The sequence below is a fragment of the Borostomias antarcticus genome, assembly GCF_949987555.1.
Source record: "Borostomias antarcticus genome assembly, chromosome: 5".
NCBI lineage: Eukaryota > Metazoa > Chordata > Actinopteri > Stomiiformes > Stomiidae > Borostomias > Borostomias antarcticus.
Window position 1 is genome coordinate 33017374 of NC_140238.1, and position 26099 is coordinate 33043472.

The following is a 26099-nucleotide window of genomic DNA, read 5'->3' on the forward strand; positions in this document are numbered from 1 at the left end:
CCCGAGTTATTATTAACTGGAAGAACAAACGGCAGATTGTTCTAAATGCGTGTTCTTTGTTCCGTATCTGGGTAGAACACTCGCTTAGCCTCCATATCTCTTTTATTCCTCTCGGTGCAGTGATGCATGCAGGGATTTGTAGTCCTGTTGTTTCCAAGTCTGTTTAACAGCGAACGTCTTATCGCGTCACTTAAGAGGCGGGGTCGGCCCCGTTGTAGCGGTCGTGCGCTTTCAACAAAAGTCGGATTGACTAGTCACTCAACTCACCTTCGACACTCGAGCTTTGACAAACTACCCATAATCCCCTCAGTGGATGTACAGCCCTGTGTACAGTTTCCCCTGGGAGTAATCCCCTCGTCCACCTCGCCTGGATCTTGTCTCACTCAAAGCGGTCTTGTTCTTCGCGGTCTCTCTGAGCCGGTCCGAGCCGTGGAGTCGTGTGGCGCGGAGCAGCTGAAGCTGGTCAGCGTTTGGTCGTCCATGTTCACGCTGGTCATATTTTCCATGACTGCTCACGTCTGCGCTCGAAACTTTACTGTGTAAAAAAAAAAAGAAAACGGTGTAAAAGTGTGTTTCTATTCAGGAAGGAGCTGCAAGTTGTGTGTGTGTGTGTGAGACCTGTGTGTGTGTGTGTGAGACCTGTGTGTGTGTGTGTGTGTGTGTGTGTGTGAGACCTGTGTGTGAGACCTGTGTGTGTGTGTGTGTGTGAGACCTGTGTGTGTGTGTGTTTCTATTCAGGAAGGAGCTGCAAGTAGAGTGAAGACCTACAGATACACTGTCGCGTGTGTGGGTCCGTGTGTGTGACGTGTCTGTGTGTGTCTGTGTGTGTCTGTGTGAGACCTGTGTGTGAGAAGCGTGTGAGACCTGTCTGTGTGTGTGTGAGACCTGTGTGTGTGCGTGAGACGCGTGTGTGTCTGTGTGTGTGAGAGGGACCTGTGTGTGTGTGTGAGACGCGTGTGTGTGAGACCTGTGTGTGAGAGGGACCTGTGTGTGTGTGAGAGAGGGACCTGGTGTGTGTGTGTGTGTGTGAGTGAGAGAGAGAGAGAGAGGGATGAGTGAGAGAGAGAGAGAGAGAGAGGGATGAGAGCGCGGCCCCAGGCTGACAGAGGTCCTGGTTTAATGCAGTGGTGGAGCGGAGCAGTGGAGAGCTGTACTTATGGCCGCCGGAGCTCGTAGTGACAGCACATGCACTCGCATTACTCTCCCCATGCCTCACGCGCATGCACTCGCATTACTCTCCCCATGCCTCACGCGCCCCTCGCTCTGGCACGCTGCCACCCCGGGGCCACGCTGCCCCCTGCTGCCCAAACTCGGCACTGCGGGGCCGCGTTTAGAATGTACTCTGGGATCCCCGGAGCAGAGACTCAGGGGGGCATCTGGACTGTGTTTTGACAGCCCTGCGTTTCTCCTGGAGTCTGAGCGTTGAGAAAGTGTCCTCGCCGGAGCTGGTTGGAAGGCGGAGTGATATGGCCCAGTGATGTGGCCCGGTGGCAGGGGGAGTGATATGGCCCGGAGGCAGGGGGAGTGATATGGCCCGGAGGCAGGGGGAGTGATATGGCGCGGAGGCAGGGGGAGTGATATGGCCCAGTGATATGGCCCGGAGGCAGGGGGAGTGAAATGGCCCAGTGATGTGGCCCGGTGGGAGTGATAGGTGTGGAACTTACTCGCTGTCGTGCGCCGAGCTGAACTCAGAATGTCATTTTGATGTCTCGCATATTTTACCTGTCTGACTCACTTCTTCATCTCTCTCTCTCTTTGTCGCACTCTCTCTCTCTGTCTGTCTCTCACTCTCTCTCTCTGTCTGTCTCTCACTCTCTCCCTCTCTGTCTGTCTGTCACTCTCTCTCTCTGTCTGTCTCTCACTCTCTCCCTCTCTGTCTGTCTCTCACTCTCTCTCTCTCTGTCTGTCTCTCACTCTCTCCCTCTCTCTGTCTCTCGCTCTTTTTTTTGTTTTTTTGCATGAAAGAACAAGGTTCATTATTGCCAAAGCAAAGTCTTATACATAAATAATAAATAAATAAATAAATAAAATTAACTAAAGAAAAGAAAAATAAACATAATTAAATCAAGGAAAGAAAAAGTATAATCTAAAAGGTGAATATCTCTCTCTCTCTCTCTCTCCCAGTGCTGAGTATTCGGGGCGTGCAGGAGGAGGACCCCCCCGACCCCCAGATCATGCGCCTGGACAACATGCTGCTGGCGGAGGGCGTGTCCGGTCCAGAGAAGGGCGGGGGGTCGGCGGCGGCGGCCGCTGCGGCGGCGGCGGCGGGCGGCTCGCCCAACGACGGCAGCATCGAGCACTCAGACTACCGGGCCAAGCTGGCCCAGATCAGGCAGATCTACCACTCTGAGCTGGAGAAATACGAGCAGGTAGGGGGGAGGGGGAGGAGGAGGGGGGGGATGAGCTCACTGCTTCACAATGTAAACCACTGATTTTTCGCCGTGGCGGAGTCATAGAAATCCCCGTCTCCCCCCCTTGTCTCTCCCCCCCTGCCCTCCCCTGTCTCCCCCCCCCTCCCCCCCCCTGTCTCTCCCCCCCCTCCCCCCCCCTGTCTCTCCCCCCCTCCTCCCCCTGTCTTTCCCCCCACTGCCCCTCCCCCCCTCATCCCCCCTCCTCCCCGTCTCCCCCCCTCACCCCCCTATCTCCCCCCCTGTCTCCCCCCCTCGACGTCCCCCCTCCTCCCCCTGTCTCTCCCCCCCTCGTCTCCCCCCCTCCTCCTCCCCCTGTCTCCCCCCCTCTCCCCCCCTCCCCCCAGGCGTGCAGTGAGTTCACCAACCACGTGATGAACCTGCTGCGGGAGCAGAGCCGAACCCGGCCCATCTCTCCCAAGGAGATCGAGCGCATGGTGGCCATCATCCACCGCAAGTTCTCCTCCATCCAGATGCAGCTGAAGCAGAGCACCTGCGAGGCCGTCATGATCCTGCGCTCGCGCTTCCTGGACGCCAGGTGCGTGCGCATGTGTGCGTGCGCGTGTGTGAGACCTGTGTGTGTGTGTGTGTGAGACCTGTGTGTGCGCGTTAGGGCTGCACGATATTGACAAAAACGTACATTGCAGCAATATACTTTTTTGCGATATATATTGCGATATGTAAAACAAGGTGTGGGAGTCCCTGATTGGTTCTCGTCATCTTCTCTAATCTTGCTAATTCCTGTGCTGTCGCCAGGCTGGATGTTCATTGGTGCATTAGCGCCCCCTACTGTCCCGGAGCTATATCTCAGTAGGCTAAGCAGGGGGAAAAATGCAGGCCCAGCCACATCACAATGACGATGTGTAAACGATATATTGTACAGCCCTAGTGTGCGTCAGTGCGTGTGTGTGTGAGACCTGTGTGTGAGACCTGTGTGTGAGACCTGTGTGTGAGACGTGTGTGTGTGTGTGTGTGTGTGTGTGTGTGTGTGTGTGTGTGTGTGTGTGTGTGTGTGTGTGTGTGTGTGTGTGTGTGTGTGTGTGTGTGTGTGTGTGTGTGTGTGTGTGTGTGTGTGTGTGTGTGTGTGTGTGAGAGACCTGTGTGTGTGTGTGTGTGTGCTGGATGCAGGGCTGCCCCCCTGTCTCATGTTAGTCCACACGGTTGTAATTCTGAGACTGTTTGCGTTCGACCTCTTGACCCGTCTGCTCTCGTGTCTCTGGACAGACGCAAGAGACGCAACTTCAACAAGCAGGCGACGGAGGTGCTGAACGAGTACTTCTACTCCCACCTGTCCAACCCGTACCCCAGCGAGGAGGCCAAGGAGGAGCTGGCCAAGAAGTGTGCGATCACAGTCTCTCAGGTCAGCACGGCGCGGCGGCCATGATGGTCTGGGCCCTGGCTGGCTGGCTGTCTGTCTGTCTGTCTCTGTCTGTCTGTTCAGATTGGAAATTGAAAATTGATCGAAATGGTGGAATCGTTCGAATTCGATCATTGAAATCAAAATCAGAAGCGTGACTCGATTCTCTGTCTCTCTTTTACGCTGGTAAAAAGTAGCCTAACGTTAGTCTACTTGCTCATCTCCCATAATAAGGTAGCCATGTTTTCGTTTGAGCCAAGCTAGTTGGGAAAGATAGCTGTAGGTTTTCGTTTGAATGATAGCCAAGCTAGTTGTATTGTCAGCCAAAAGGCGCGTATTAGAGATGCGTGGATGGAGTTTGAGCACCCGAATCCGTGTACACTCATCAATCATCCACCCGCCACCCACCCGACCTTCTAAAATGTAGAGAGATTTATTACATTTAAATTATGGGGCTCCCCGGTAGCTCACTGGGTAAGGCGCGCACCATATGAAGGCTAGTCCTAATCCGCCCTGCGGCGGACCAGGGTTCGATTCCCGGCTCGGGTCCTGTGCCGCATGTCCTCCCCTCTCTCTCTCCCACATTTCCTGTCTCTCTACACTGTCCTATATCATAAAAAAAATAATCTGAAAAGCCCAAAAAAATAATAAAAAAAATATGTCCAGCCGTTCGTGCTCATTCACTTTTCATAGGCGCATTTTCTTGACTTGACAATGTAAAGATTATAGGCTCGCTTTCGCAGGATCTGGGTTGACGAAGTGGTCGAGGGTATTTGAGTGAGCTGCTGGCAGGTCTCACGCTTTCTCACAGTTGTTATCATATCATATATATAATTAGTTGTTAGTAGTTATTAAATACGAATATAACTGACAAATTCACCCGAAATTAATCACAATGTTGGTTTTTATTGGCCCACCCACCCGCGGATGCGGGTGTCGCGGATACATCCTCAATATTCACATCTCTAGCGTGTAGACATTGAAACACTGGATGATTTTGGAAAGTACTAGTTCATCCGAGGATGACAGAGAGACCGTCATCCTACGCTAGGTATTGTGTACAAGCTGCCTCGTTGCTGAGGCTTAAATCGGCAAAAACAGCCAGCCAACGTTTGCCAGTGCTAGTAGCCAGTTAGAAGTCCCGCGAAATCCAATCCAAGTGTGAATTTTGAGAATCATGGCACCCGTAGTGACACCTACACACCCCCCAACACACTCGGCTCTCCTCTCCGTCGTTGTGCACATAACGCTAACCCCCCTGGTGTGTGTGTGTCAAGGTTATAATAGTTTAGCTTTTTTCATTTGTTTTTATTTTTATATCGTTTTAACTTTTTGTTATCAATTTCAGTTTAGATTTGATTAGTTTTAAAGCAGGTTTGCTAGTTTAGTTTAGTTTTTAGTTTTTTTAAATGCTTAGTTTTAGTTTAGTTTTTATTAGTTTCAGTATTAGTTGTAGTTTTTTATTCTTCTGTGCTAGCGTTGTCAGATAATCCTGATCTCGTGAGCTCATCTGTCAGGTTACTCCTGCGCAGGGACACAGCTAAAGAACATGGAGGATAGATTTCATATCCACCCAAAACACTCTGCTATGTATAAAATGAAAAAGACTAAAACTAAGGACATTTTCTCTATAATTTTAGTTTATTTTAGTTAGTTTTGTAAACACACAATACAGTTTTAGTTAGTTATCGTTTTTTTGTAAAGTCTAGTTTTTTTTATTTTATTTCAGTTAACTAAAATGTTTTTTCACACCTAGTTTTCGTTTTTTAGTTAGTTTTCGTTAACTATAACCCCCCTGGTGTGTGTGTGTCTCCCCCAGGTCTCTAATTGGTTCGGCAACAAGAGAATACGGTACAAGAAGAACATTGGTAAGTTCCAGGAGGAAGCGAACCTCTACGCAGTAAAAACAGCGGTGGATGCTGCCAGTGTCTCGGCGCAGGCTAGCCAGGCTAACTCACCGGCGACGCCCAACTCAGGTACCGCATCCCCCCACCCCCACCCCCCCACCCCTCCCCCATCCACACCTCAGCCGAGCGCACCACACCAGCCAGAGTTGAGCGCACACATCCCCCAGCACACATACTGATGACCGGTGTCTGGTCCGTCTGTCTGGTCGTACGGTCGTCTGTCTCTCCTGCTCTTCATCTGACCTGTTGCTCTTGTTTTGCCTGTCTGTTCTATACGTGGCTGTGATGTCATCGGTCGCACGGGTTCTTACGTAGCATAAACCGGTGATCTTCGTGGTGGACCGTAGTACAACTCCCCATTACTGTGTATTGGATGCGTGTGTGTGTGTGTGTGTGTGTGTGCGTGTTTCGACTCTGCTCCTTGGTTTGCGTCGACTGGTTTCCATCTTTCGTCATTCATTTTTTGCACGGCCTCTTTTATTTCTGCCAGCATGTCAGCCACCCTGCTACCTGTCTGTTTTGATTTAGCACACGTTCACACATTTGAGTCAGTCCACACACACACACACACACACACACACACACACACACACACACACACACACACACTTAACAGCGACCCCTATTTGCTGTGGAAGCAGACAGGAGCAGGTAGGTGACCGTTCAGTCATTGTAGCGTGTAGAAGGACCATATCATGATCAGCCCTTTTTAATTTGTTTCAATCTTCCTATCTTGTCAATCGGTAAGGTCACGATCCCTGGAGATGATTCAACCAAATCATGGAAACTGAGATTTTATTTTACTATTTTAACTCCACTCCCTCGTCTTACAGCGCGACTGTAAAGATATTTTGGACGTGGAGTTATTTGGATATTTAGTTCTGTCCATGTCAGCTGTTTCCTCTCACTCCAGGTGTGATGAGTGAGCCCTTATCTGTAGGAAAGGCGCCCCGGTTTTGTAATATGGCCGACCGCTCCTTCTCCGGCCAATCACGTTAGCGCCCGAGGCCCTGGCTCCCTAGGCCGGCGCGCCTGATTGGCTGCGTGTATTGCCCACAGGGTCGTCGGGGTCTTACAGCTTGCCTCACACGGGCGACGCCTACCTCAGTCTGCGCTCGCTCAACGGGGAGGGTCTCGCCGTCGCCCCCTCTCTGCAGCCGCAGGTATGCACTGAGGACATCTGCAAAGCCTGCCTCAATGCCCTCAACTACCCCCACCCCCCACCCCAGCTACCCCGGACACCCATCCCTAGCTCCTCCTACTCACTCCCTGACCCTGGCCGCCCTGGCCACTCCCCTTTAGACACCCCTGACCCCTGCGGTACCCCGCCGTCCCCCACCCCTCTGAAACACGCCGTGTGGCGCATACGGCCCCCCTCCACGCGGTGACCCCTGACCCCTCCCATCTCGTCTCTCCGCCCCATCCCTCCATCCCATCCCTCCGTGTGTTCCTCACCCTCCCTCTGGCTCCGCCCCCTGCCCCGCCCCCCACCCCGCCAGTGTTGCTTGTACCCAGTGGAAGTGCCCAGTTGTGTCGTCCCCAAAGAGGAGCCACAGATCACAGATTTCTGCTGTCGTGAGCCTGAATGTCCACTAGCTAGAGCAGCCTGGATGTCCACTAGCTAGAGCAACCTGGATGGCCACTAGCTAGAGCAACCTGGATGTCCACTAGCTAGAGCAGCCTGGATGTCCACTAGCTAGAGCAACCTGGATGTCCACTAGCTAGAGCAACCTGGATGTCCACTAGCTAGAGCAACCTGGATGTCCACTAGCTAGAGCAACCTGGATGTCCACTAGCTAGAGCAGCCTCAGTGTCCACTAGCTAGAGCAGCCTGAGTGTCCACTAGCTAGAGCAGCTTGGATGTCCACTAGCTAGAGCAGCCTGAATGTCCACTAGCTAGAGCAACCTGGATGTCCACTAGCTAGAGCAGCCTCAGTGTCCACTAGCTAGAGCAGCTTGGATGTCCACTAGCTAGAGCAGCTTGGATGTCCACTAGCTAGAGCAGTTGTGTCCACTAGCCAGAGCAGCCTGGATGTCCACTAGCTAGAGCAGCCTCAGTGTCCACTAGCCAGAGCACCCTAGATGTCCACTAGCTAGAGCAGCTTGGATGTCCACTAGCTAGAGCAGCCTGGATGTCCACTAGCCAGAGCAGCCAGACTGACCGATAGGCAGCGGTCCAGTGTTTCTCAGACTGCCAGATCATGTCATCTCACCTTATTCGCCTGGTGTGAGTAGTGAATGGACATGGCTTGTTTGTTGTCTTTCATTCTGTGTGAAATGGCCTGATAAGTACAATGAATACTAAAGAAGTAGGAAAAATCCACATATACATAATAATAATGATGATAATAACAACAACAACAATAATAATAATAATAAACAAGTGAAAATAAATAAGGTTGAATGTCAGGTGAGGAGTGTTTAAGGGGTGGGGAGGAGAGACCTCGGGTAGATATCTCTGCCCAGTCTGGTGGATGAACAGATACAGCAGAGGTTTGTGGAGCTGAATCTCCTCGGCTCTCCCCGTTGTCCTGCGTGTTCTGTGTGTGGCCGTGGTTCTTGTTCCGTCTGTGGCCGTGGTTCTTGTTCCGTCTGTGGTCTGTGGTTCTGGTTCTGTCTGTGGTCTGTGGTTCTGTGTGTGGCCGTGGTTCTCCCGCGCGCCCTCGTCTCACCGTGCACCCGTTGTCCCCCTGCAGGTGGATACCCTGCCCCATGCTACACACCTGACGGCCGGCTATGAGGAGCTGTCCGGTAGCTCCCTCTACACCCCTCACCGTCCGGACGTGAGTACCCCCTCCTCTCACCCCCCCTCCAGGGGGTCGCCACAGAGAGGTCCCCACACTGATATCTCCCGCTCACACTGATATCTCCCAGGTTACACTGATATCTCCCAGGTTACACTCATATCTCCCGCTCACACTGATATCTCCCGCTCACACTGATATCTCCCAGGTTACACTCATATCTCCCGCTCACACTGATATCTCCCAGGTTACACTGATATCTCCCAGGTTACACTCATATCTCCCGCTCACACTGATATCTCCCAGGTTACACTGATATCTCCCGCTCACACTGATATCTCCCAGGTTACACTGATATCTCCCAGGTTACACTGATATCTCCCAGGTTACACTGATATCTCCCAGGTTACACTGATATCTCCCAGTTACACTGATATCTCCCAGGTTACACTGATATCTCCCAGGTTACACTGATATCTCCCAGGTTACACTGATATCTCCCAGTTACACTGATATCTCCCAGTTACACTGATATCTCCCAGGTTACACTGATATCTCCCAGGTTACACTGATATCTCCCAGGTTACACTGATATCTCCCAGTTACACTGATATCTCCCAGTTACACTGATATCTCCCAGGTTACACTGATATCTCCCGCTCACACTGATATCTCCCAGGTTACACTGATATCTCCCAGGTTACACTGATATCTCCCAGTTACACTGATATCTCCCAGTTACACTGATATCTCCCGCTTACACTGATATCTCCCGCTCACACTGATATCTCCTGGTTACACTGATATCTCCCAGTTACACTGATATCTCCCAGGTTACACTGATATCTCCCGCTCACACTGATATCTCCCAGGTTACACTGATATCTCCCAGTTACACTGATATCTCCCAGTTACACTGATATCTCCCAGGTTACACTGATATCTCCCAGTTACACTGATATCTCCCAGTTACACTGATATCTCCTGGTTACACTGATATCTCCCGCTCACACTGATATCTCCCAGGTTACACTGATATCTCCCAGTTACACTGATATCTCCCGGTTACACTGATATCTCCCAGTTACACTGATATCTCCCGCTCACACTGATATCTCCCAGGTTACACTGATATCTCCCAGTTACACTGATATCTCCCAGTTACACTGATATCTCCCAGGTTACATTGATATCTCCCAGTTACACTGATATCTCCCAGTTACACTGATATCTCCCAGGTTACATTGATATCTCCCAGTTACACTGATATCTCCCGCTCACACTGATATCTCCCAGGTTACACTGATATCTCCCAGGTTACACTGATATCTCCCAGTTACACTGATATCTCCTGGTTACACTGATATCTCCCAGGTTACACTGATATCTCCCAGTTACACTGATATCTCCTGGTTACACTGATATCTCCTGGTTACACTGATATCTCCCAGGTTACACTGATATCTCCCAGGTTACACTGATATCTCCCAGTTACACTGATATCTCCCGGTTACACTGATATCTCCCGCTCACACTGATATCTCCTGGTTCACTTTATTGAAAATACAAGTATGAATATAAGAAGTTTCCTGATGAAGGGTCGAAACGTTGCGTATTTTCAATAAAGTGAACCGGGAGATATCAGTGTAACCGGGAGATATCAGTGTGAGCGGGAGATATCAGTGTAACCAGGAGATATCAGTGTAACTGGGAGATATCAGTGTAACTGGGAGATATCAGTGTGAGCGGGAGATATCAGTGTAACTGGGAGATATCAGTGTGAGCGGGAGATATCAGTGTAACCTGGGAGATATCTGTGTGAGTGGGAGATGTCAGTGTAACCTGGGAGATGTCAGTGTAACTGGGAGATATCAGTGTAACCGGGAGATATCAGTGTAACCGGGAGATATCAGTGTAACCGGGAGATATCAGTGTAACCAGGAGATATCAGTGTAACCGGGAGATATCAGTGTAACCTGGGAGATATCAGTGTAACTGGGAGATATCAGTGTTACTGGGAGATATCAGTGTAACCAGGAGATATCAGTGTGAGCGGGAGATATCAGTGTAACCTGGGAGATATCAGTGTAACCAGGGAGATATCAGTGTTACTGGGAGATATCAGTGTAATTGGGAGATATCAGTGTAACCAGGAGATATCAGTGTAACCTGGGAGATATCAGTGTTACTGGGAGATATCAGTGTAATTGGGAGATATCAGTGTAACCAGGAGATATCAGTGTGAGCGGGAGATATCAGTGTAACTGGGAGATATCAGTGTGAGCGGGAGATATCAGTGTTACTGGGAGATATCAGTGTAATTGGGAGATATCAGTGTAACCAGGAGATATCAGTGTGAGCGGGAGATATCAGTGTAACTGGGAGATATCAGTGTAACCTGGGAGATATCAGTGTTACTGGGAGATATCAGTGTAATTGGGAGATATCAGTGTAACCAGGAGATATCAGTGTGAGCGGGAGATATCAGTGTAACTGGGAGATATCAGTGTGAGCGGGAGATATCAGTGTAACCGGGAGATATCAGTGTTACTGGGAGATATCAGTGTAACTGGGAGATATCAGTGTAATTGGGAGATATCAGTGTAACCAGGAGATATCAGTGTAACCAGGAGATATCAGTGTGAGCGGGAGATATCAGTGTAACCTGGGAGATATCAGTGTAACTGGGAGATATCAGTGTAACCGGGAGATATCAGTGTAACCGGGAGATATCAGTGTAACCAGGAGATATCAGTGTGAGCGGGAGATATCAGTGTAACTGGGAGATATCAGTGTGAGCGGGAGATATCAGTGTAACCGGGAGATATCAGTGTTACTGGGAGATATCAGTGTTACTGGGAGATATCAGTGTAACTGGGAGATATCAGTGTTACTGGGAGATATCAGTGTAACTGGGAGTATCAGTGTGAGCGGGAGATATCAGTGTAACTGGGAGATATCAGTGTGAGCGGGATATATCGGTCTGCGGATCTTTCCTCTCTTCTCACGTATGTATCCAATCCAATCCACTTTATTTATAAAACACATTTTACAAATCACAAGGATCACCAAAGTGCTGTACAGACCAAAACAAACACAATAGCCTCTAGCTAAGATTAAGACACAATATAGCTCAAATAAACACAAAAGGCCTATAGCTAAAATAGAAACACGATATGGCTAAAATACATAGTAGGGCTGCACGATTATGACAAAAATAATAATTGCGATTATTTGCTTCAAAATGGTAATTGTGATTGATAATTGCGATTAATATATTAATATATATTAACCAAAATGCTCCCAAATCACAGACGTTGATCCCTTTCTTGATACTAACTCACTGACCTCGTTTTCGCTAATTTTTTCACTACTCACGGCTGCAGGTACTCTTGTGACACTTGTCTTGACCTACTGCTATCTGTCTTCTCAGTGAAATTGCTGCGCACAGCTCACTCAGCGGGAACGCATGTGATTGGTCAGACAGCACGCGCCTGTGATTCGTCCGTGTAGTCCTAGCACACTCAATTCAAAGCAAAATTATTAATCACATTAATTGCGGCCTTTTGCGATTAATTAATCGCGGAGGTCATTATCGCGATTTCGATTAATTCAGGATTAATTGTGCAGCCCTAGTACATAGTAAGGCTAAACTAAAACAAACACAGACTTCTAACACGTGTACTCAGCACCTGGCCTACTAAGGTTGGATCAGCTCAGCTCTTTAGCCTTTCATCACACAGATTGAGCCTCGGAGCAAGAGGGAGTGAATTTAGTTTTTTTTCTGTGTTCCAGGCTAACAGCAACTGGCAGGACACCACCAACCCTTCCTCCGTCACCTCTCCACTCGGGCCTCCCAGCAGCGTCCACTCCGACAACTCCAACTGAGACTCTGTAGCCTCCTCTTCCTCCTCCTCCTCCTCCTCCCCCCCCCCAACCTCCCCTCGTTCTCTCTGCCCCTGCCGAGGTCAGCCATGACCCCGTTACCCTCTCTCTACCCTCGTTTACCACTCTCCAACTCTGGACTGGGACCGTACGCCAGGCAACACACACACACACACACACACTTGAGGACTGCACAACAGACAGCCGAACGGGAGATGGAAGGAACTGACCTTCCACCCCTACAACTGAGTTTCGCTATGCTGGAGGCGAGGGGTGGGACCGGCAGGGTCACTCTGACACCCCTGGCCTGTCTGGGTCTCGGGTCGCGATGTCATTTCCTGTGTATATGCACGTCTCAACTCCTCAACTCCGCAGCCCGGCCGAGTCGTACCGATCGACCGACCGCACCCATTCCTCACTAAGGGAGCTTGACCCTCCGCTCTGGAAACACCGCGTGGCTCCTCCCACTCTCCGAGAAGCGGTGACGTACGATACCGGCTACGCACGCCAGGCGGTCAGCGTGCGATCGCCAGAAATCACCAGAGATCACCAGAGATCACCACAGAGCTCTGCTTACCTTGCTTGTACCAAAGTGCTGCCTCCTTCCGCTCCTCCCGAGAACGACCTCTGACCACGACGCGCAAAGACGCCGTCGAATCTTCCATCCTTTTACCGCTCGACGTTTCCTTTTAGCGAGGCTTTTAACGTGAGAAATGTACAGGTCAGATATGCACAGACGCGAGCGCACGCACACACACACACGCACACACGCACACACACCTCACCTTTTCAACCCCTTTCGCGGAACGCGACTGCGACCTGCCAAGCACAAACTTTGAGCATCTTTCTAGAGGTGCAGCGATCTGGTGAGGAGTTGCGGGAGGTACGCTAGCAGACGGCTAACCCCGACGGCTAACCCCTGGCCTGGGCAGGACTGGGGGGTACGGAGGGAAGAGGAGAGATGGGAACAATCTCCTTTATGTTTGGGGGTGCAGGGGGAGGGAGGGGGGGGGGGTTAAGGTTTAGTAGATGGTTTGTAGACTTTACTTATCTCTTTGTCAACTAGTTTAGTTGATTGTAGCCTTTTTTCTAATGCTGTTTCACAAAGAATGCACCAGCCACCAAATCAGATTAATTTGATCATCCTTCTAAGAGAGGTGAGCGAGAAGGGGTGGGCGGAGTTTGGTGATGTTTAATTGGGGAGAAGAAAAAAAAAAAAGTGACAAATTTAGAAACGTGACTGTCTTCCATGCATGTAGACTTTTAGGTATTAAAATTAGTTTAATCTTTACGTTTTTAGCATCACGTTCATTAGCAGAAACCATGGGTATAACGACAGACCAAAAAGGAATAAATGCATTAGTGTTGGAATGCTGTATGTACAGTGTATGTACAGAGTCGTCCAACGCTTGGGCCACGCAGGCGGACTCCGCGTCCGTCTGCTCCTCTGTGTCTCGGCTGGACACCGGCTTCTTCCACCAGCCACTCAGGCTGGACAGGGCACAACTAGGATCTCTTCACAACCTGAAACCTGGACACTTTTACAGGTCTATTGTACCAAAACCAAAAATACCATGATCAACAATGTAATTAAGAGATGGTGACTCGTCACCTTTTTCAGTTTGGGGGAGAGGAGGGAATTTGTATTTGTACTTGTGTCTTTTTTGTGTATGGTGTTGTCATGCCTCAAGGTTTTTGTTTGGGCTTTTCGAGGGGGGTTGTTTGGGGGGTGGGTGGGGGTGGGGGGCGGGGCGTTTGAGGTCTGTCATCTGTCTCACCTGTGCTTAAGGTTTGATTGTATCGTGTGCAGTTGAGCGCTCATTCCATGAGACGGCATGTTCTCCCCCTGCTGGCCGTTCATAGAACAGCGGCTGCTAAAAACATGGCGTTATTGATTTGGCCACTTAGAAAGGGCTTTTCTGCTCCTGTTACCAAATAGGCAGCAATGGGTTTACTACAGTAATAATGGTCTCGGGCCAAATCACTATTTCTCCATTGATTTGGTTTCATTGGTTCTTTCTTAACATGCATCTGTTATGTAAGTCGCGGGGCGTTTTGATAATGAAATGGGAACTCAGTATATTAAACAAAGACTTATGAACATACATGTAAATGGAGGCTTTGTTAATAATACATGTTACAGAAAAAGACTTGATTGAGGAGCTTTTTAAGCTTTTCAATGTATTAGCCTGATAACTGTATTCTTGTTTACTGTTACTTATATTATAAACATTTCATAAGGCTATATCTTACAAGTAATGCTATCACTACACCAAATTAGCTTCCCCTTTTTTTGTCTGCCAGTCGTTATGGAGTCACTGTACAGTCTGTGGAATGTTTCACTTTTATCTCTTTTATAAAACCTTTGTTTTCTATTCTTCTGGGTGAGCCGTGTGGTTGGTTGGTTTGGCCTTTTTCTTTTTCTGCTGGGGGTTGAGAGTTTTTTGTATGATTTTGTGTATTTTAATTTTGGTCTTTGTTTCATAATAGGGTTATGATGTGGGGTTTATTGGCTACAATTTCGTTTGGTGCTGTGAAATTGAATCTGGTTACATGCATAATATTGTGGCAAGAATACACTATGTATTAACACAACATGTTGAATGCATTTTTATTTTAAGTGATGAACTTAGCAGTTCGAGCAGAGACCGAGGGTTCGTTAGCCCTTACCATTTTTGTAATTTTTGGCGATTTCCCAACCTCTAATTCTACCCATGCTAATTAGATTCCACAGCACCAAATCAATAGCCATTGTAATCCAATGATGAGTTAGTTCCATTAGTATCTTTGTGTTTCCTCTTCCTCACTCCCCTCCTGTATCTACGCCCCCGTCTCTCTCTACCTCTGTCTCTCCATTTCTCTTGTATATAAACCCCCCTGTTTTCAGACTTTCACAGTCTGGTATCCTTTTATACCTCAAAATTTAGAGATGTTCTAGAAACAGTAAAAACAAAAGGAAGATGACAAGTTGTAGTGTTCCTTATTAGAAAACTAATAAAATAATTTAGTGTGATTTTCTTTTTTCTTTTTGGGGGGGCCGGGGTTGTTTTCCTTGTTTTAATTCTAATGATTTGAGTCACGTCATCTATGCTCTTGTGACATTTAAACAAATAAAAAAGGAGAGAATTATAACAATGGATGTTAGTTTATCTAATTCAGTATCCTGGCAATGTGAATATTTGAAACGAGCATCATGCATACTTCAAATTGGACGTCGCAAAAATACTTCACAGGATATTCAGATAATTAAAGGTAATTACAGTACATCCTAATGTAAATCCAAATTACTTCACAGTCTCCACATTTAGTCTCTGCCATAACGATTTATTACAAAATGGACATCCCAGTATTTACACATATGAATGGATTGGGCATTGTGGCAGCTCCAGGAAGCTCCCAGCTGATCCCAGTACGTTATGAGCTGTTACTTTGCTCTGGTATAATCCAGCAACAGCTGAGGGGCTGATCACTGGTCTGTTTCTGCATCAGCTGTAAGGTGTAGTTGGCTTTGTCCTCCTCTGGTTCCATTACATCATTATCCTGTAGGGACACAGAGATGTTCAGTATTGTGCATTCTGTCTAAATTAAGGCACTTAATTTCAGTGAAGGAAGGCAAGTGTGCTTAATTTTACAGGAAGAGAATACAGTACACAAGGGTCAAGCTGCCGCAGTCACACTTTCATCCTCCGTTTATAAAATGGTACCTCTGGTGGTGCTGCGTCAAACTGAGGAGAGGGCGCCCTCTGCTGGACACCGCACCTCCTGCAAAGGCAGCACAGGATCCACTTAAACGTCCTCCTCATGTCCTCATCGCGGAGCGAGTAGATGATGGGGTTGACCAGAGAGTTGCACTCCGCTATGACCAAGCAGTACTTCTCATATCGCGTGGCATGGCTGGCTTCACCCATCAGACCGTCCAGCAAAAGGGTCATTAAACCTGGAGTCCAGCAGATCACAAACGCTCCTGCAGACATCAGGAAGAGAAGATTCACTAACGTATAATATACTGTAATCAAAGACATATTACTGAATGGGTCTACCGGGCCCAAGAGCTCAGGGGGCATTTTCTTGTTGCATAGTTAAAGGACTTAGTCATTCATGTCAATAAGTCACAAGAAAGAAACGATCATGATACTTTTTTAAATGAGTGTTTATCTGTAGTACTTTAGAGGGGCTGAGTACTCAATGCAATATGGGCCCTTCAACTGCTTTGGGCCCATAGTTGAGAAATCCAAAAAGCAAGTCCTCCTCACTAGGTCCCTCTAGTCAAGACCGAGCTGGTAAAGATGCTTTTATTGTGAGATTTTCTAATTATCTTCAAATTGGATTTGGATGCCGTCTCATCGGGCAAATTCAAAAAGGCGATAAATGAGGGGCCCTTTACGTGTCTGTGCCCAGGGGCCAATCAGGTGCCCCATCATTTCATAACCCGTCTATGACTAATATACCACACAGCTGTAGCTCAGGCATCTTTACTGGCAAGTTAAGATATTGAGCAAGAATGGAAAGATGTTTGGGACCGATCAGAAACGTTTTCAAATATGTGACTCACATCCTCTCTTCCTAAATAGTAAATGGACGGCACTTATATAGCGCTTTTCCACCTTAGCGGCACTCAAAGCGCTTTACAATGACCTCTCATTCACCCATTCACACACATTCACACACCAATGGCGGCAGCTGCCATGCAAGGTGCTAACCTGCTCATTGGGAGCAATTTGGGGTTAGGTGTCTTGCTCAAGGACACTTCCACATGTGGACAGTCAGAGATGGGATTCGAACCGCTGACCCTTCGATCCTTGAACGACCGGCTCTACCAACTGAGCTACATCCGCCCCAAAGTTCTTATGAAACACAGACTTCCACGGAGGAGAGAAACATGTTGATAGAGAGGAAATGGGAGGGACACGCATACCAGCCTGGTGAGTGTCGAGCATTTCCAACGTCACGCTTGGTTATTATAGGCATGTAATCACAAGGAGGGCACAACACTGTGAAGAACGGGGCGTAATCATGACTGGTAACTCTCTGAACCTTCTTGATGTGAGTTTACCAAGACGTCTCATCTCAACTCAAATACAGCACAAATACTCAAACAGCTACCTTTGCAAAAGTGAAGTGAGATGATCTGGATCATAAAGTTACACATCCTCCTGCTATCCAACTCAGACATATTAATGAACGGGTCTACGGGGCCCACGACCAGGGGCCCAAGAGTTCAGGGGCCCTTACTTGTTGCATAGTCAAAGGGCTTAGTCATCCATGTCAATAACAAGTCACAAGAAAGAAACGATCATGATACTTTTTTAAATGAGTGTTTATCTGTAGTACTTTAGGGGCTGAGTACTCCATGCAATATGGACCCTTCAACTGCTTTGGGCCCATAGTTGAGAAATCCAAAAAGCAAGTTCTCCTCACTGGGTCCCCCGAGTCAAAACCGAGCTGGTAAAGCTGCTTTTATTGTGAGATTTCTCTAATTATCTTCAAATTGGATTTGGATGCCGTCTCATCAGGCAAATTCAAAAAGGCGATAAATGAGAGGCCCTTTACGTGTCTGTGCCCAGGGGCCAATCATTTCATAACCCATCTATGGTCCTACTCACCCAGAACCATGGAGATGGTCTTCATGAGGCCGATGATGGTCTGGCTGCGCCACCGCTGGGAGGTGCGCTCGGCGGCCCGCTGGCTCCTAAGCCTCACATACATGAAGATGCGCGCGTACGTGGCCACCATGACGGAGAACGTGAGCAGGTTTAGCGACGCCCAGAACACCAGGAAGCGCCGGCTGTAGAGCGGGGCGATGCTGGAGCAGTCGGCCAGGTCGCACTCGCAGTTCCAGAGCACGGAGGGGACCAGACCCATGGCGATGGACACGGCCCAGATGAGGAAGATGAGCAGAACCACGCGCCGAGGGCTCATCTGACTGTGGAGCTGCATGGTGATGATGGTCTGGTGGCGCTCCAACGCCACCGCGAGCAAACTGCCCACCGACGCCGTCAGACTGATGTCTATCAAGGCCCCACGAATAAACCACTGCCGCTTGCTCAGAGTGATGGTCCACGGCCCCGTGTTCAATATGAGGTTGACGTAGGCGAGGCCTGCGAACAGGTCTGCGGCCGCCATGTTGCCCAGCAGGTAGTAGATGGGGAAATGGAAGCGACGGTTGATGAAGATGGCTGCCATCACCATCATGTTGGACAGTATGACTATAAAACAGACCACTAGGCCAGGTCCAATCACTACATAGTCATGGGTTGACCACTCTTCACTTATCTTTTTACCAACCAGTTTATAGTAGAAGGTAAGATTGTGACTATAGTCGCAGGAATTCGAACCTCTGCTTCCCATATTGGCATCGCTGGAGAAGGAGAATGGGTTTAATATTGACATTTAATTTTGACCTGAGACATTCATGTGTTATGCTTATAACAATAGGTTTCAGGACACTATAGGTCAAATCAAACAAACACATGTAGAGCACCACAGGCATTTGTCAGACAAAGATAAAGATTTGATGTGATTCCAGTTTTTCTGGTCTGTATACGTAGTTATTGCGCAAGAACCACAAGCTACCGTGCTGGGGAGGCGGGGCCGGTTGGATCTCACCGAAATAATGTGTCCCCGAAAACGGTGGCATTTGGGGTCACCACGGGTAGGCTAGACAACTTGTCCTCATTGATCAACATTGTTGTGGTGCCAAAACCTCTCTGAGGAGGGCTACGGGTAGCTTACAAAACACCACATAATATTTGACAACAGATAGAGGCTTATATGCAAATCAAGCCGCACCATTTCCTTAGAGATCAGCCTATTAGAGAGGAGTATTACCTGTAGTCTACAAACATCATTAACGCAGCGACAAATTAGCCGATATGATCTTACTCACCACAATTTGAACCGATTTCATCCAGGTTCCCACGACTTAATACTGAAAGAAATATGTCTCTACATAAAAACAACTTGTAGGCGTAAAGCGTCCCTCTGCGTGGTCCTGGGAAGACACGCCCACACGGTCACACCTGTCTCCCTCCCGGTTGGCCAATCACTGACGCTGTGGGAGTCGGTATCCGGTAAAGATCTCAACCTGCTCGATGGAAATAACAATGGCGTGTGAACGCTCAACAAAATCATAAATATGGATCATCATCTTTTTTTATCATTAGTTGAATTATTTGATCTATCTGGCCCCCGGGTGATTACTGTTTTTTTGCTTCCCTCTGGAATATGTAGAGAGTGGGTCGTATGCCCACCTCCCTTGTTCTCTGTAAAGCGCATTGTGTTGCCTCTGGGTATGAAATGCACTATTCAAATAAAGCTTTGATTGATTGATTGATTGATTGATCTAGTCTAGTGAAAGTGCCCCTACTGGCACCTTGTCCACGGGTAGGTTAGAGGCAGAATAGCCTTCACACCAAAGATGCTCTTTTATTAGGCAACTCAAATAGATCTAAATGTAGCTTATGATATCCCTCAATATTATGGAATACAAACAATATTATCGGATCAAGGCCTATCAATTGGATTTATTCTCATTCATTTAATCAGTTTACAATAAACTAGCGGTACACCGTATGGAATAAAGAGTAATCCTAGCCTACAAAGACGGATCAGAAACCAGGAAATATGTCTTCTTTACTCAGTCATTGCAGTGGCAGATAGTCTAGCGGTAACTTCTGCGAGCTAGATATGATCTGGCTAACATGCTGTACCAGGGTAACTTCAGTCTGTCCCACAGACAATCAGCCTGCTTACCAGACATGGCCTGTGGGCTCGTCTAGACTAGATACACTCTTAAACACGGACGTTGAAGAAGCCCTGTTGCTGATTACATTTCGGCAGGTGAACAGGCTTTGAACCAGGTGGAGACAAGCTTCTTTTTGTTTAAACCAGGCCAGGTCAAGCCTGGTTTATGGGCGAGGCTGGCTTGTTTCTGTTCAGGACTGGTAGGACGGAAGCTAGTCATGCCACTGAAATAGCTGTGAATTGAAATGACATGAAATAATGTCTGATAAATTAGGATAAAGTGGATTAAGTGGAAGCTCCACTCTGCGCTTGTGTGAGATGAGATAACTTCACACCAGCAAGTGGTAGTAGTCCATCATTAAGGGGGAAACGGAAAGTCCACCGGATTTATAAAACGTAAACAGCGTTTTAAAAACAACTAACACTGTTGTACTAATATTTTTGTGCACGCCGTTATTCATTAACAACATATGAACACAAGCATCCCAGAGAATAAGAAGCAGCTGATACAGACCGTAGAGACTCGTCACTCTTGTGACCGAAGCCACAGTTCCTGGAATATACCAGAACAAACTAGTCATGACTGGCCAGGATCCCAGGACCACACCCCCAGATATCAGCAGGTGGCATCACTGTACCCAGATACCATCTCAAGACCACATAGCACAGGTTATCTGTACAGCAGCTGAGGACGGGAAGCATGTCCAAGCATGGAGCTGTTGCAGACGACACAGATGTCTACTGTACATTATGGGGCGTCTGTAGCTCAGTTGGTAGAGCGGGTCGTTCAATGATCGAAGGGTCAGCGGTTCGAATCCCAGCTCCGACTGTCCACATGTCGAAGTGTCCTTGAGCAAGACACCTAACCCCAAATTGCTCCCAATGAGCAGGTTAGCACCTTGCATGGCAGCTACCGTGAATGGGTGTTTTTGGGGGTGGGACATCTTCCTACGTGGCTGTATGGTCATTTGAATGCCACTACCCCAATCTAAATATTGGGGGGGGGACAATTTTAATGATCTCAAATATTGGGGGGGGGACATGTCCCCCCTGACCCCCCCAGGATCCCCACTCCTGACCATATGTGAAGTGAACATTTATACAATTAAATAAAACAATACATTATTTTGTTTATTTTTTATTTTCTATAAAAGAGATGAGTTTATTCCATGATCATAACAGATTGAATCATAGACCTCGATAGACCACTCACATACCAAACGATATTTCGAGGAAAATGTTGAACACAAAATCCAAAACATAACAAATGTAACACGAAATAAAATACCTGAATAAAGCGAACTCTCAAGTCAGCACATTCTGTGTAGAATCCAGATCTATGGCACATAACATCCAACCAATACCAAGGGGGGGAATTAGAGGCTTAAAGAAATTAAATGTTTTTTTCTTTATCTTTTTAAAACCAGTCTAACAATAAAAATTATATATATTCATATATGGTGGACTTCAGCGTAATAGAAAAAGGTGACTTAAGCAGAGAAACACTTTCTCTTGAAGCATTTTGTGTTTTCTAATCCCCAATAGAATGCTTTTCTAAAATGGAGGACACGCCTCCTTGCGCCACAAACTAAAACCATACATTTACACACTCATACACTTACACACTTACACACCCATACACTTACTCATACACTTACACACACCCATACTTACACTCATACACTTACACACTTACACACCCATACACTTACACTCATACACTTACACACACCCATACTTACACTCATACACTTACACACTTACACACCCATACACTTACACACCCATACATTTACACAGCCATACACTTACACTCATACACTCATACACTTACACACTCATACACTTACACACCCATACTTACACACCCATACACTTGCACTCTCATACACCTACACCTACACACCCATACATTTACACACCCATACATTCATCCAACTATCCACACACACACATCTAGATTAACATCCATAAATGCTAATGTGGCAACACAACCATGTTTACTTAAAACTTACTGATTGAACGAAATGAGAAAGTATTTGTCAAGTGTTACACTCATCAAAGAAGTCCAGCTAAAACTAGATTTAAACCTGAATATTGGTAATGGGTAAAATATTAAATGCCGACTTTCATTTTTGCCATTTTACACAAGCTCTCCCAAAATCTCCCTCCCGTTCAAATATTACACCTGCCCCCCCCGGGGCCACGCACCCCCAGGCCCCACCCCCAAGTGTAATATAAGCCGACTAGAATCGCAATACAATACAGGCAGGCACTGGAGAAAACGCCATAGGAGCGAACGCAAGGAGCGAGGGACAGATGTCTGCTAGAGCCCCGCCCCCTCGCCGTCTCGGAGAACAGAATTAGAACTCACATCCACTAGAACTGAACAAGAACAAAGATGTCAAATCAGAGCTGTGTTTTTTTTCAACGTTTTCAATGTACATTTTTTTGTGATTATTTATAATATTACGTATTGCCGACAGAGTGCCCTCCGCCGACTTAAAATAATCTGTGAACAAGAAAACTCACAGAAAGACTAGTTTAGAGCTCCTATCGGGTATCAGATATCCGCTTTAAGTCTGAGACGTATGTGTCTCATCTGTTAAAAGCCAAATGACGTTCACGCCTGCGTTTGGGGTGAACCTCTCCTACCCCCTTCCCCCTTCTCCCTACCCCCTTCTCCCTACCCCCTTCTCCCTTCTCTGGGGACAGACTGCGTTTCTCCAGGAGAGGAACCAGCACACGCAGGCTGAGAAGGTTCAATCTGAGCACTACAAGACTCCAATATAGGTGACGAGGACAAGGAGCAACTCAGCTTCTCAAACTAACTTGTTCAGTAGTGTGAAAAATGTATCAGATGTGAAAAGGACTTTGCAGTCCACACTTCTATCTTAAGGTGTAGTACACGTAAAGGTGTTTGCGGTTATGAAATCATATTTAAACCAACGCTCAAAAACCACTGGACTCTTTCCTCTCCACTGATGAGATTCTACCCCCAGGTTCAGACAAACGAAGACAATAAGACGATGTGGATGCTTCCGTCTTTGACGTACACTTGTTGGAATAATGATAATGCATATATTAGGTTGAGCGTTTTCTACGATCCACGTGTTTTGTGACGGGTGAAAAGGACGAGAGAAAAAAAATTATATATTAAAAACATGTTAAAGAAGCATTTAAGGACTAAGAATTCAGCGTTAAGTAATGGTTGTTTGGCATAGACATTGGTGGGGAAGTGTATTGGTGGTGAGGGGGTTAAAATATGAAAGAAAAAAAAACAGTAATTGTAGTATATAAGAAAATAACTCTTTACAGTTGATCCTACATAATGAAAAATTCTGCACATAACAAGCCTCCTCCTCCTGACTTAACTGTTATTGATTTGTTCATATGTTCAGGAAAGGGAGTCTTTATGTAGCCGACAACACACACTGCGCGCGTGTGTGTGCGCGCGTATCTGTGTGTCAGAAAAAGGTGAGAAGAAGAATAAGGCAAGCTGTACCTTCTCCGCTGAGAGAGATACACGTTATACATGGAAGTTTGACCTCCTGACCCCACCGGCTTCTCACATGTGTTCTCCTCTGACGAACAAAACACAAAACATTAAAAAAAAAAGACTAGTAATCTTAACCAACTCAAAAACATCTGTCAGTTCCTGACCATCCCAGCGCTGACCATCGGTACGTTATCAGAGCATTTCATTATTGTGTTTCGACGTCGTCTCGTTTTTCCCATGATCCTCTCTGTCCGTTCGTCCCCCGTGTGAAACGACGTGGCGTTCGGAGTCTTTTCGCTCCCGTTTCAAGCCAACGAGGTCAAAGGTGATCCACCAGGAAACGACTCCCCCGACCCGATGCAAGCATCGCTGTCGGCCGTGTCCATCTTGCCTCGGGGGGGAGGGGTTACCAGAGCAGCAGCCCGCTGTCCTCCTGTCCCCCAGCCCTCCTGTCCTCCTGTCCCCCTGTCCCAGCCCTCCTGCGTCCAGGCCGGTCCAGCTGCTCGGGTCAGTCTCTCACGGAACCGTCGCCTCCTCCCAGGTCGTCCATCCCTCCGTTATCCACCTCAGCTCAGCTCAGCATCCATGTTTTTTTGTGTTTTTTTTTGCAGTTTGTTTCCGTTCGTCTCCTCGTCAAAAGAGGTTCTCCTCAAAGATCGCCATTAAGTCACTTTGGAAATTCATGTCGATGGTTGCGGCCATCTGTGGAGAGAGAGAGAGATCAAAGCATTAATAGAGAACATCAGACACCCAAAGAGACAATGGGCGCGTTAAAGTCGCACTGAAACGGACGTTTGAGATCATCTAACTTCCGTAGTTTGACGTATTTCCGACGCAAACAAGCTATGAGGGTGGGACATATGTTTAGAGGAATTTGATTGGAACATTGACAAGTGGACGGGTTTTAAGAACTTTAGACAGATTCGATAGGAGGATAGCGTTGATTGACGGGTGGATGTCGTGAGATTATTGGCCTAAAATCTAAGGTACCTGTTGTCGTCATTGCACGTGACCTACCATTTTCCAGGAAGTAAGAAATGATATACTTTGATATAAGATTACAACAAAAGTAGAATTTTGTAATTTTTTGGGCATACATCGTTGAATAGGTGAACACTATGACCAATTATGTGAACCAAAATGGGACAGAATGCTTTTTTCATCTCAGTGCGACTAAGTAGCTGAGGTTGCTCAGTTACGCTCAGACTGATCTGCTCAGATCACAAGTGAGCAGTTTAGAACTATGATCTGTTTGAGCCGAACACCACGTCATCATCATCATCATCATCATCATCACTGAGCAAAAAAAAACAACAAGGGGCTTGTTTTGTCTTGGGAATCGTTGGGACGCTGCTCGCTAATCACACATGATTGACAGGTGAAAATTTATCGTCTCCTAGCAACTCAGTGCTCGGTGAGAGCAGACCGTTAAGTGGTTTTTAAAACCAAAAATCATTGAATGAACCAAAAATCATTGAATGAACCAAAAATCATTGAATGAATTAATGAAATATTAATTCCTTCATTTATTCATTCATTCATTAAATAAAAGATCAATTTTGGGATTCATGAATCGATTCTGAATCATTTGATTCAGAATCGATTAATCGATTCTTTTGAACCCAGCCCTAGTCCCCGGGCGTCGTCTCACCGCCTCTCTCCTCCGGCGCTCCTGCTCCCTGCGTCTCGCCAGCTCCCTCTGCTGGTCCAGGGCGCTCTGCGCGGAGGGCTGGGGGGGCGTGGGCGCCTGGGGCGGCTGCTGGAGCGCGGGGGGCGGGGCCTGGACCTGGGGGGGCGGCGGCTGCTGCTGCTGGGGGGTCTGGAGGGGCTGGTGCTGCTCTAGTCGCCTGCGCGGTTCCTCGTGCACCCGCCTCGGCTGCTCCATGTCCTCCTCGTCTCGACCCCTAGGGGGCGACAAACACAAAACACACACGAGTAGAACATGAGTATCGCTTTCAAAAAACATGGACCCCCTCGATGTATCGCCTCGTTCCCTCCCCGTAAGCGAGTGTGTGTTAGCGTCGTTAGCGTGTGTTAGTGTCGTGAGGGTGCGTTAGCGTCGTGAGGGTGCGTTAGCGTCGTGAGGGCGCGTTGGCGTTGTGAGGGCGCGTTAGCGTCGTTAGCATTGTGCGTGTGCGTTAGCGTTGTGAGTGTGTGTGCTAGCGTCGTTCGTGTGCGTTAGCGTCATTTCGTGTGCGTTAGCGTCATTCTGATCATCCTTTCTCCTCCTCCTCACCGTAGCTTCTCCTGCTCCCTGCGCAGTCGCTCCTTCTCCGCCTGCTCCGCCTGGGCCTTCAGCGCCTTCTCCCTCTCCTCCTTCTCCCGGGCGGCGCGGCGGAACTGCTCGAAGCTGTCGCTCGACGACTTGACCGCCGCCGAGGGCGCCGACGTCGACTTCTGCGCCAGGATGGCCCAGGAGCCCATGTTCTTCAGCTTCACGTCCTAGAGGCAGGAGCGCACGGTCAAGATGGCGACTCTACCGGCCTGGTCATCGTGAGGTTAAGCTAAGTAGCCTTGAGTTTTTTTTATCTATTTAGCCTTTATTTAACCAGGTCA

General features: G+C 47.8%; 3 protein-coding genes across 8 annotated transcripts in view; 1 reads left to right on the forward strand and 2 right to left on the reverse strand.

Annotated features, from left to right (window-relative positions):
- The window catches only part of pbx4 (pre-B-cell leukemia transcription factor 4), a 32568-nt gene extending 19324 nt beyond the window's left edge, over positions 1-13244 (forward strand). For 2 of the 4 annotated variants that reach the window (XM_084438021.1, XM_084438023.1), the window contains 6 exons: positions 2125-2369; positions 2756-2946; positions 3633-3768; positions 5585-5741; positions 8369-8455; positions 12212-12348. In XM_084438021.1, the coding sequence (XP_084294147.1) occupies positions 2125-2369; positions 2756-2946; positions 3633-3768; positions 5585-5741; positions 8369-8412 (773 nt within the window). In that variant the 3' untranslated portion in view covers positions 8413-8455; positions 12212-12348. Of the gene's footprint in view, positions 1-2124; positions 2370-2755; positions 2947-3632; positions 3769-5584; positions 5742-6731; positions 6836-8368; positions 8456-12211 lie in introns of all 4 variants that reach the window. The other 2 variants (XM_084438024.1, XM_084438022.1) reach the window with 2 other exon arrangements.
- A 2471-nt stretch (positions 13245-15715) lies between these two features.
- On the reverse strand, positions 15716-19278 carry lpar2a (lysophosphatidic acid receptor 2a; the record flags this gene model as incomplete). The annotated part of the gene is made up of 4 exons (XM_084439133.1): positions 19188-19278; positions 17905-18659; positions 16006-16265; positions 15716-15841 (listed from the first exon to the last, which is right to left on the reverse strand). The coding sequence occupies exons 2-4, from the start codon at positions 18647-18649 to the stop codon at positions 15716-15718; spliced, it is 1131 nt and encodes a 376-aa protein (XP_084295259.1). The 5' UTR covers positions 18650-18659; positions 19188-19278.
- Positions 19279-22740: 3462 nt separating this feature from the next.
- The window catches only part of brd4 (bromodomain containing 4), a 32423-nt gene continuing 29064 nt past the window's right edge, over positions 22741-26099 (reverse strand). For all 3 annotated transcript variants that reach the window (XM_084438014.1, XM_084438013.1, XM_084438012.1), the window contains 3 exons: positions 25780-25985; positions 25195-25447; positions 22741-24245 (listed from right to left, as the gene is read on the reverse strand). In XM_084438014.1, the coding sequence (XP_084294140.1) occupies positions 24177-24245; positions 25195-25447; positions 25780-25985 (528 nt within the window). In that variant the 3' untranslated portion in view covers positions 22741-24176. The remainder of the gene's footprint in view (positions 24246-25194; positions 25448-25779; positions 25986-26099) is intronic.